This window comes from Megascapheus bottae, chromosome 27, assembly GCF_031878675.1.
Source record: "Megascapheus bottae isolate mThoBot1 chromosome 27, mThoBot2.hap1, whole genome shotgun sequence".
Classification (NCBI taxonomy): Eukaryota; Metazoa; Chordata; class Mammalia; order Rodentia; family Geomyidae; genus Megascapheus; species Megascapheus bottae.
The window spans coordinates 3,738,574-3,750,604 of NC_143535.1; the positions used below are offsets into that span (position 1 = coordinate 3,738,574).

Here is a 12,031-nt window from a genome sequence, read left to right on the forward strand (position 1 = left end):
AGGCATGGGCATTAGGCCTTCTGGTGCCCTTCCCACCCAATCCACGTTTCTCCACAAGGCTTGAGGCGAGGTTTCAAAAGGGAAAATGCTCACGTGTCCTGCATAGCTTGCTGCCATTGGAAGGTTAAAGAGAAAAAGGATTCAAGTCCACGAGCAAGGTCAGTGTAGGACGGTACTGGCATCCTGCAGAGGGATGACCAGCGTTCCACGGGGCCCCTAGGATGCCAGCTGTTCAGCAGTGGACGCTGAACTCCCCAGATGGCACAGATATGGAATTCAGCTTGCCCTGTCCCCCCACACCTCCCAGTGCCTCTCCTTTATGCACTTAGAGCAGAGGCAATTTGAGGACAACTAGGCCCAAGTTGGCTGTGATGGTGGCCGGCGGTGGAGATGGAGGCGGCGGTGGTTTCTCTCTCCCCCCCCCCCCGAATTGTCTTCGGTTTACAATCAGAAATTGCATAGAATTCGTTTTCCATCAGAAAATAGAAACTCTCCATGTGTCAACCAGCCATGTGTCTATTGGTGGCTGGGGCGCCTCCCCCCCCCCCACATCAGAGTGGTGCTCTGAGCATGCGCCCTTCCCACCACCACCAGAGCAGGTGACAGCACCCCCAGATTGCGGGGAGAGCATCCTGACTCCTCATCTGTGGGTGCAGAGAAAGTTCAATGCTTTGCCTAAAGCCACCCAAGCAGCCACGACCCACTCTGATGCCAGGACTCCAGGTTGTGAGTTCCCACGCCTGTCACTGACCTGGAGATTCCACCGCCCTCCAGGAACCTGTCAAACTCCTGATTCCATAAGGTCTTTGCATAAAGGCCACACGTGCGCTTGCACACATGCACGTGTACACACACACACCAACACACATTTGTACCCAGCTTCATGCATGGTAGTAAGAAACCTTCCAACTGATGACAGCCTCGGGGAGGGGGCCTCACAGCCCAGCCCAGTTTGGTCAAAAAAGAGACAGTTGTTTTACCAACACACACGGTCCTGTCCGGACTCCTTGGCGAGCAGGGCAGCACACTGCTCGAAGAGCCAGGGCCTAGCCTACCATCTCCTCCCCATGCTTTTGCGCATGATGTTCCCCTTCCCCGGCTAGCTTCAGAGAGCTCATGGAAAAAGACCAACGTGATAGCCATGGAAGTCAAGTGAAAGAAACCATACCGAACCCTTGAAGCCCCAGGCATGTCGAGGGATCTCTGTTAAACGAGGGCTCTTTGCTTGGGGGAGTTAAAGAATTGACTGAATGCAGTGTTGGTGCCTGTTCTCTCCTGGTTCACTCACTGAACCCCCGTCTGCACACTGGGGGATCCCCCACTCCCACAGGAGCCGGAGAGGTCAGCACCTGACGTCTGACGCATTGGTGACTCGATCCTAAGACTCAGGCCACAGGAATAAAGGAATAAGGATCATTGAGAACTCCATTCCCGCGCTCAGCCTCCCGCCCAGCCGCCCCACAACAAAACTGGACACCGCAAGACAAGTGGACAGAACCGGAGACGAAGGAGCGGGAGAAGACAAGCAGGAGGGAGAGGAGAGACCAGAACAGGAACCCAAGTATACAAATCCGGGGGGCGGAAGAAAAAACAACTTCCCTGTTGCGTTTAATTTTTTTTCCAAGTAAGAACTCGACCCAGGGGTGCCACGACCCCCCACTTCCCTGGGGCATGAGGAGCAGGGCGCCCGGAGCTGGTCCACGGGGCCCCCAGGCCTCCAGTCGCCTGCCGGGCAGGCCGGGCAGCGGCGTCCTGGAGCGCCCCGCGCCCCTTCCCAGGATCCGGGGCTGGTCGGGGTCTCGGGCGTCCGATCCCGCCCTCCTCCGGGAGGAGCCGCTGTCCGGTCCGGGCCTCCCCGGGCGCGCGGCTACTCGGGCTCGCTGCTGTTGGTGGTCTTGTCCCAGGCCAGGCTCTCGTCGCTGCGGGCCGGGGACGGCCGGGCGCGCAGGCCCTGGAAGCGCCGGCACTCGGGGCACACGCGGACGTGCGTGCAGCCGCGGGCCGCCAGCGCGGCCTCCTGCGCCAGTCTGTGCGCCAGCTGGTCGGGGTCGCCGGGGCCCCCGGGGCGCGCGCCGCCCGCGCCTCCGCCGCCGCCGCCGCACAGCTGGCCGTTGCTGAGCACCGCGGTGCCGCGGGGCCGGCGAGGCTCCTCCGCCGCTGCCACCGCCATCGTCGGGGGCCCGGGCTGCGGGGCGGACCCCGCGCGCCGCCGCCGCGGGTGGGCGCCGTCCTGACACAGGATGATGCTCCGGAGCTCGGCCACCATCTCCTGGCAGGCGGACACCTGAGGGAGACGGGGGGGGGGGGGGGGGGGGTTCTAGAGGGTTCCAGAAGGCCTGCTCACCACCCTCCCCTGGAGAGGGGGGTTCTAGAGGGTTCCAGAAGGCCTGCCCTCCATCCTCCCCAGGGGGGGGTTTAGAAGGCCTGCCCACCACCCTCCCCTGGGGGGGGGTTCTAGCGGGTTCCAGAAGGCCTGCCCACCACCCTCCCCTGGGGGGGGGGTTCTAGAGGGCTCCTGAAGGCCTGCCCACCACCCTCCCCTGGGGGGGGTTCTAGAGGGCTCCTGAAGGCCTGCCCACCACCCTCCCCTGGGGGGGGGGTTCTACAGGGCTCCTGAAGGCCTGCCCACCACCCTCCCCTGGGGGGGGTTCTAGAGGGCTCCTGAAGGCCTGCCCTCCATCCTCCCCGGGGGGGGGGGGTTTAGAAGGCCTGCCCACCATCCTCCACCGTGGGGGGGTTCTAGAGGGTTCCAGAAGGCCTGCCCACCACCCTCCACCACGGGGGGGGGGGTTCTAGAGGGTTCCAGAAGGCCTGCCCACCACCCTCCACCATGGGGGGGTTCTAGAGGGTTCCAGAAGGCCTGTCCTCCACCCTCCCCTGGGGGGGGGGGTTCTAGAGGGCTCCAGAAGGCCTGTCCTCCATCCTCCCCCGCAGGGAGGACCACCGCCTTGGTCCCTTTTGCTTCATTTTTGGGATGGAGTCCTGAGCTCTTTTGCCCCCGGTGGGCCTTCAATTGCATTCTGCAGGTGGTGGATGGGATTCCAGGCGTGAGCCACCTCGCCAGACTAACACTTGGTTCTCTCAGTCAGCTGGCTGTGGCTGGAGATGATTAATTCTGCATCTAAAACAAGGGCCAACGCCCCTACCTTTTCTTTTTGTAAAAAAATGGGTTCTGGGGCTTGAACTCAGGGCTCAGGCACTGTCCCTTAACTCTCTCTGTGCTCAAGGCTAGTGCTCTACCACTTGAGCTATAGCCACCACTTCCATTTTTTTTTTCTGTGTAGTTTATTGGAGATCAAAGACTTCATGGACTTTTCTTCCCTGGGCTGACTTCCAATCATGATCCTCAGATTTCAGCCTCCTGAGCAGCTAGGATTACAGGCGTGAGCCACCAACACACCACTAACCCCTAACCACTTCTCTTAAGTCCACAGTCACCTAACATAAAATACTTGGTTCAAGTCATGTATCCAGGCCAAATTCTTTAGATTTTAGGAATGCAATAAAATACACCAATGTGTACTACACTCAGTGCTGTCGGGGACAAAGTATATATTCAAAAACTTTGTTATTTCTACTAGAAACTGTGTGTGTGCACATTGAATAAGACCAAGGGCTGCAGGCATTTATATCAAACTTAGAAAGAACTTGGAATTTTCCAAGTGTTGTGGCTTTTATAGGTGAAGAACCGTGAGCCTGCATCACTATTAATTACAATGATTATCTCTATTTCACAGGTGTGCAGATGGTGCCTCTGTATCTGGGGAATAATTGAGCAGTAAATTGTTGGCTGAGAATTTGAACTTCCATCTATGCAACTCCAAAGTTCAGGTATCTTCTCATGAGCTCTTGTCCCTGAGCTGAGACTCTCCAGATTCATGAGAGAAGAAAATTCCTGTTCTATGCTCGCTCCCCTGTCAAATGTAATACCTCGAAGGGACTTAATGGAAGGACTGAAGTCACATTATCCTTTAGTAACCTGGTACCTGTGTACACACACACACACACACACACACACACACACACACACACACACTCACTCACGTACACACACACAGTTTTATAAAGCTTTGTTGTTCACAGAACATTTTCACCTATGCATTTCCTGGGCTGTCTCTAGAAGAATCTAGAAGCTCTCAAGACCAGTACCCTTTCAGGGTATGCACAGGAAGTAGGTGATAAGAGCATGGCTCAGGTCTCCTTCTCTGGGACAGGGGCTTCTCTCCCAGCTCTGTCTCAGGTGACATCCAGGGGACCCACACATCCTGCTGAATTATATCTGGGAGCCTGGGAATGTGGCTCCATTGCCGGCACTGAGGACACCCCTGAGAAGGCTTACCTCAGTTGCTTCTGAGTGTCTGAGAGTCCATAAAAACTCCAACATAGCCATAAAAATGGCCACAATTAAGCCACAAATAAGAACCACAAAGATTCCGCCAATGTTCTCCATTCCCAGGCCTGTGAGAGAATAATAACAAAGGGAAATGAGAGCAGGAAGACATCATTTACTAGTAAGGCAGATGTCATGTAAACCTCATAGCTCGAGCCTTGTAGACGGCCTAGACTCACTGCCTTGGAAGAGATTTTGTTACTCATGTTAAAAGAAGATAAAATGGGTGTTTGGAGCAAAATGGTAGGCAGGGCGGAATTTCTAGGTACTGTAAAATAATGGCTGGGGATGGGAAGTAACAATCAGACCAGGAAACAGGCCTGGGCCTAACCTGCTGGAGCCTTTAGTGATGAGACACCAAAATACCAATGGATTCTAAAACCCTTAATGTCCTTAATATTGAACTTCTATGATATAAAGCAGGTGTTCTGACTTGCCACAGCTAGCACAAATTCTGCTTAACAGAGTCAACTTGTTACAGAGTCAACTTGAACCTCCTTGATCTGAAAATCCAAAGTCCAAGACGTTTTAAACATGGCTTTAATGCCCTAAAAGTTTAGGAGCATTTCACATGTAACTAGAAAACATTAAAAACAAACAAACCGACTTCACTAGCTTGATTCTCAATCATGCTTCCATCAACAGTGCCTTAAAACCTTGTTAGAAACAGAAATTCCAGGTAACTGGATGCCTTTCCCTGGCATTTGAGAAAGCAGACTTTAAGGGAAGAGTCATTAAACATGACACATTGATTCCACAAGGGTCACAATCATAGAGCAGCTGACATCTTTTATCTAGGAAAATGGCAGTGCTGTAGACATGGGAAATCTCGCACATTCCAAGACGTGCCAGGCCATCAAGTAACATGGCGTTGTGACTGCCCAGAAGAGTCAACTTCACACACCACAAGATGCATCACGGTGAGGACCACAGTCGAATTCTACCTTCTGCACCCAGGAAAACTGGGAAAATAGCGCTTCCTGGCCATTTCAGGATGTTTTGCATTACCTCCCACAAATCCCCAAGTGATTTAAAATAATACAGCTGGCGGAAGTGCCAGCCTCCCTGAGAATCTACTTGTGATGGCTTCAAGAGTTCACATGATAAACTCATTTTTACACAGACCATATGTTCTGGTCTGTGGACCCATACAGTCAGCTCTTGTGTACTTGAGCCAATGCAGGAGCTTCTATTTTGACTAATCAAAGATAAGGGAGTCATTAAATTCAAGAGGAAAATACTTTGGATTTGTTTGAACACATTTCTCACTCACTAGGTCCATTTGGGTAAAAGGACTTTTGACTGTGGGAGCAGGAAGGACTGGAGTTTCCAACCAGCCTTTGAGGGTGGCTGTGGGGCCCCCCAGTGCAGAGGGGAGACTCCAAGACGCCCCATCACTGGGGGTAGTTCTACATCAGATGGAAAAAGGACTCTGGGTTCCTCAAAGAAGAGCCCCTTCTTCTTGTTCCTGGAGGGGTGTTCTTTCCTTCCTCTGGTCTCTGTCACTTAGGCTGTAGCTGTCCCCTTGCCGCCCTGTCATTTGTCACCTGGATTTGTCTCCAATCTTTCCCTCATACCCCACCCCTAGTGGCTCTTTCCCACTCATGTTTCTCCTTTCTTAGAAAAAACATAAGATCTCCCATTCTGTCTAATCAAAACATCTTTTTTTCCCATGGGCCAGCTTTTGGAAAGCACTGACTGCCTCAGAACCTCATTAAGACCTTCTAGAAGGCCTTACAATGCTTACACTGGGAGAAAGCAGGTAGAAGAAAATGTGCCCACATCATAGGTAAAAATTCCAGTTCAAAGTGTTGTTTCCCTGTATTACTGAATGGCAAGAAATAGTTAATTTGCCATTGGCTGTGATTTCTCACCAGTCACGGTACATACAAAAGGGAATGCTTGTAAAATGAGAAAAAACTTAACCCCCCCCCCAAAGTTTCTAAATGTGATCAAGTTTTCATGAATATTAAATTTAAAAATTAATGAAATTGAAACAATGTTCCATTTTGGAGCTGTTTAATTAAACATGTCTTAATTTAATTTCGCAGGTCTCTTCTTGCATTTTGAAGCCAGTCTTTCCCTTCACCTCCCTCGTCCCCCACTTCTCATATAATTATGGACATCTGACAGGGCTTTCAGGCCCGCGATGCTCTGGCTTCAGTTCCTGATGGAGAAAATGACTGTGCTGCTGAATATACGTTTGCTTTTCCAGTTCTCTTCTCATCCCATACAATTTTGTCTTCACTGTGAAAACCACTCTTACCATTTAGATTCTAATCTTCTCGGAAATTTCCCCATCCTGATCGTGCATAACCTTTTGAGCACTTGACTCCATCAACCTCGTCTCCTTCTTGGCTTTTCAGAAGCCCATTGATCGTGGTTCTCTTCTAATCTTACCAATCTCCTTGGATCACTCCGGGAACATTTCTATGCTCATTTTCCTGCATTTGGTCTCTTGCTTGTTCCCCAGGCACTGACAATTACCAAGTCCTGCTGATTTTACCTCTTAAGTAATTTTAAACTTTTTACCCCTGCCCCCTTCCATCTGATCGCGCCCTTACTTCATCTCTCTGGTTGACTATTATAGCAGCCTCGGAAATAATTTCCCTGCTTGGAGCCATTTCCCCCTCGGCTCTACACTCCATGCAGTAGCTGCCCAGAATGCTCTTTGTGAAATGTAAAGTCTGACGAGGGCCAGGCATTTCTGTAATCTCAGCTAGCTGGGAGGCAGAGGTCAGCCAGGGAAAAATGGTCAGTCCCATCTGACAAATAAACTAAAGCAAAAAAGGGTTAGGCATGTGACACAAGTGGTAGACTGCCAGTCTAGCAAGTGCAAAGCACGAGTTCAAACCCCATGACGGATAAAGCAAAACAAAATAACAAAAGGAGACTGTGCAGGTGTGGAGTCTTGCATTATCAAAAACTCTGGCTCCACACAGTAGATTAGGAATTTGTTCTGTCCTCAGTAAACAGTAAAACCTGACAGCCTACATAGAGGACCCCAGGCAGAGCCAAGTGTATACTAAGTGGCTGGTGGAAGGAGCTCTGTACCTGGCCACGGCCACGTTACACCTGCAATCTCCCACACCCCATGGGAACAGAGGTGCCTAGAAGAAAGGGACCCGTAACCTTGCTGGAATGACTGATTTGGTCACTCCTGAAGGAGCTGAGAATTTAACAGAATGCTGGTAGGGACCATAAGTCACCAAAACAGCCCCCAGGCCTCACCCCCCAGCTCCCGGCCTTTTGGGACCATGGCTCTAGACTGCCAATCCCCGGCCGGGCAGTCTTTGCGTCTGGGGAGGGAGGCTGGTATACCATTCATGAGTTTAACGAGTTATTGGGAAGTGGAACAAGAATAGATTGCTGGCAGAGTTGGAGTTGAAGAGCAGATGGAACGGGGAGTGGGAAGGGAACGTTCGAAGAGTGCAGCAGTTCTGTTTAGCACCATCATCAGTCATCCTCAGAGGAGCTGAATGCCTTCCCTTCCGTGGTGCACAGCCATCCGTCAGAAGGGCCTTTGCTGAGGCCGCCCCCAGCCTGCGGGCCTCTGTGACACTCACAGATGCCTCAGCACCTGCGAGAGGTACCGGAAGCCATGGTGTTGTCTTCTCCCCTTCATACCTCACAGGGGACCACACATAACCCACTCAGACAGATGGCTTCCACACTGGGGTTTTCTCCTGAGCCTCCTCTGTGCCCCAGCCACCAGTCTGCACTGGCTGAAAGAGGATTAGGCTCTCCTGGCAAGGCCCTGTTTGCTTTAAATACCAAATTTGTGTCACTCACTGATCATCTACAGATACAAATAATAGTTCACAAGTGTCCTTTCCTGGTGTCAGAACCACAGAGGGCGTGACAGCGGACAGGGGCTCACTTTGGAAAGACATGAACCTCCACCCTCCCTTCTGCTCTTCCTTTAGTTCTAAGTGGCTAAGAACCATTTCTGGTTTTAGTACTCTAGGGTCTTCACATTCTCATCCTCTTGTAATTCCAGGAAGCACTACAACCATTCGCACCCGAGACACAGAAGGGAAGCTCCTTTGAACCGAAGGGGTAAAGAAGCAGAGGTCATAGGAGTCACAGAGGCAGGTGTGGAGAGGGCACGTGGGGCAGCACATTTGCTTTGTGAGGTGGGTTAACATCTTTACAGAGCTCCCATGAGCCGGGCACTGCACAAGGGCTGAAGCTCTAGGCCATACTGGCAACCTGAAGAACATTTGGCAAAGGCCCATGCTGCTTTCCCGTACTCCATCTCAGAGCCACGCCCACCACACCCACACTCATGTACAAGATGGCCTCATCTGCATGGACTTTATTTTTTGCTGTAAATAGCACGTTCCTGGGTCCATGTATAAGCTGACTAAGCCATCTTCCCAGAAAATGCAGCGACCTCAGGGGTGCCTGGGGGAGGGCTGTGACCCAGTAGGACTGCGTTACTGCTTGCTCTCACTGTGACATCTGCTGATAAGACCTAGCAGGTTCTAGGATGAGTCATGAGGGAAAAGCAGGCAAAGAAGAAACTGGGTACCAGCAACTCACAATTGTAAACTTAGCTAATAGGGAGCATCAGATGAGAAGGATCATGGTTCAAGGTTAGCACCTATAGAAAACTCCACAAGACTCCATCTCATAAATGAATAAACAAACAAAACCCAGGCCAAAGACGAGAGGCATGGCTCAGATGGTAGAATGCTAGAAGAGCAAATGAGAGGGTCTGAGTTCAAACCTCAGTGTGGCCCAAATCAATTAAAAATAAAATAAGAGAAATGGGAGAGACAGTTGATACAACATTTTCAGTTTGTCAAGACACAAGTACTGGCAGAGACACTTTATCATCTATCAAAATACAAGTTCGAGTGTCTCAAGTAAAAAAAAACTGCTGTGACAACCATTTATTAAAATCTCTATGAAGGAAACCCATTGTCCTCATTTTATAAAGAAACAGCAATTCAGAGAAATTAAGTTATCCAAGTTTCTGGCAAGTTAAGCTAAGATGTGGATCCTGGTTGAGTATGACCCAAAGCCTATGGTCTTCATAAAGATGACGCTAACTTTGAGTGTTTACCATGACAAGACCGGGGGCCTGGGACATTCACACTTCCTGGATTTCCATCTTCCCACCAAGGAAACCAAGGTACAGAGAAATCAACCACTTGCCCAAGGTTCAATGGCTGATGAGCAGAAGTGCCCAGGTTCAAAATGAAGCCAGGCTCCTGTGCCTTGTCCACCCTTCCCTGTGTCTGTGTCCCTGCAAGCTGTGGGAGCACCCTCAGGCAGGAACATGCCACGGGCATCCCCAGGGACTGGATTCATTCCAGGGAAATCCCAGAGGAGGGACAGGGAGAGGGATTCTCTATGCAAGCTAAAGACTCAGCTTACAAAATTCCCCTTCTCAGTGTTGCAGCATGCATAGTCAGGTAAATGCCTGAATCCACGACTGAGTTCCCCTTGGCTCAGTGTGGGGCAGCAGTGGGCTGTGGTCTTGCTCGTTACTGCCCTCCTTAGCCGCCGACTCAGTGGGTCACCATTTACCTCCATGTCTGATCAGGCTTCCTGGCAACCTCCCCTGCCGTTTTTCTGCCTCTCAGCAATCAAATCTGATTTGATTAGGGCCAGGATCCCTCCACAGCAACGCTGAGACATGATCCAAGTCACACATTCGGCTTTCCAGTCTGGTGCTTTCCAGAGAAACCAGAGAAGTCTGATGGCCAATCTAGGCCCCCCTGAGAAGAAAGAGGAAAGCATCCCCAGAGTCCCCCTTCCGTCCCCCACCGCCTCCCACTGCTTCCCACCCCTTTCCCCACTTTTGCTAAGACATCTCCTGCTTTCACTCCCACTGAGCTGGCCAGCAAACTTCCCATTCTCCAAGGATTCCAAGTCAATGCCACTGGCCTGGTTTCCATTCCTGAACGAGGGCCCCGAATTTTCACAGCCTGGTGGAGTATCTGTGTGGCTCTGAAGCCTAATTGTGAGCTTGTGTTTTTACCAGATAAAAGTATTTCATTTCTTCAGCATTCAGCCACTTTCTTTTGTCTAGCAACTGCTCTCCCAAGCCTTTGGTAATCTAATCTCGTTACACCAGGGAATGCCGGTGTGAGTGGCTAGGGAATATTTCTTTTAATAATTTCTGAGTGAGAGAAATAGATTTTTTTTTGAAAAGAGAAGGCAGAAGAATGTGAACCAGCTTGGGAACAGACCTCTTCCTTCTAGTCATCTCCGGCCTTCCAGCGATCTGCAATCTCATTTCTCTGTGGTTCTACCAAGAAGCTCTGTGTGTGCCAAGAGAGAATGTAGGGTTCTTACCATAGCTGAGCAAGACCTGGCAAGAAGGCTCAAGCCAGGTGGTATTAGCTGGGTACTGCTGGCCCATGCTGGCTCATACTCCATACACCTGAGATCTGAAGGATTTCAGTTCAAGGCCAACCCTGGTAGAAAAGATCACTAGACTCCATCTCCAAAATAACCAGCAAAAATCAGGACTGGGGGTGTGGCTCAAGTAGTAAAGTACCAATTTATCAAGTTTGAGGCCCTGAGTTCAAATCCCAGTATTACTAGCACTACTTCTTCCTCTTCCTTCTCCCCAAAGATGGTGGCATCATACCGACATTAGGATTCCTCTTTGGAATTTGTCAGTGATGTCTGAGTTTCAATTATTGGATTAGACGTGGGGTTAGCATCAGTTCCTTTTCCTTTGAAATCTCTTGCATTTTAATAGGATAACAAAGCAGAGGATTATGTGAGGGCCCCGTGTGCCTCTCGCCCATTTTAATTGAAACCCAAGTGCCTGGAGCCACTGTCAGTTTCCAAGGTCTCTGAAAAAAAAATTCCCATCCCCACAACAACCCTTCACCTCCATTTTTTTTTCTGCTGGTTCCACATTCTTTTTATTCCTTTAGGCACATATAAAAGCCAAGGGACAGAGAAGAATAAAGAAGGAGCCACCGAGAAGCTGCTGCGGAAGCAAAATGAAACGATTGCCCTCCAAGCTATTAGAAGCACAAAGAATCAAGGCTTCTGTGGTGTGAATCCTGGTGGCTGTCTAGAGACCTCTGCATTGGGTCACACCGGTCCTGTGTTCACAAGTCTCTCGAGGAGTGAGTTACGGATGATCAGATGGTTCACAGGCCAGGCAGAAAAGAAACAATGGCATCTTCCATGTCAGGCTCTGCTTCCTGCTTGGCTTAAAAGGAGTCACGTGGACTTCTGCCTGGCCAAGAAGGCTTGGAGCCTTGCTGAGTCATATGTGCCTGGACTCCAGCCATGGTGGCAATGGGGTCATCACATAAAACTGGCTCTAGCTGTGGTGGCTGGGTTAGCAGCGATGCCCTGGCCCTGTGGTAGTTTGCTCTTGGTCCTTGTCTCTCAATCAGAGAGCTCGACTCCTTGCTCTGAAGGGCCATCACGGAGGGACCAGTGACACAGGCAGCACGGTCAGACGCCGGCATCTTCTGAAACACGGGGACCCTGGCAGGATGGCTTCCTCTGGTGACGATTCATCTGTCGGTCCTCTCCTCACGGGCACGACAGGCCTCCTGTTCACGCTGGCTGTGGCATCTTCCCTAGAAGCCTTGTGCCCCTGCCTGTGTTCTTTCTCCCTCCACCCTCGGTGTGGCTGTCCAATCGGCCTTGTGAAGC

The 12,031-nt window shown here is 50.9% G+C and overlaps 1 protein-coding gene across 3 annotated transcripts in view; it reads right to left on the reverse strand.

Moving 5' to 3' along the window:
* Window positions 1-1,774: 1,774 nt before the first annotated feature.
* Window positions 1,775-12,031, reverse strand: part of Grik4 (glutamate ionotropic receptor kainate type subunit 4) — a 289,257-nt gene continuing 279,000 nt past the window's right edge. For all 3 annotated transcript variants that reach the window (XM_090319318.1, XM_090319317.1, XM_090319316.1), the window contains 2 exons: window positions 4,340-4,458; window positions 1,775-2,284 (listed from right to left, as the gene is read on the reverse strand). In XM_090319318.1, coding sequence (XP_090175444.1) covers window positions 1,868-2,284; window positions 4,340-4,458 — 536 coding nt within the window. In that variant the 3' untranslated portion in view covers window positions 1,775-1,867. The remainder of the gene's footprint in view (window positions 2,285-4,339; window positions 4,459-12,031) is intronic.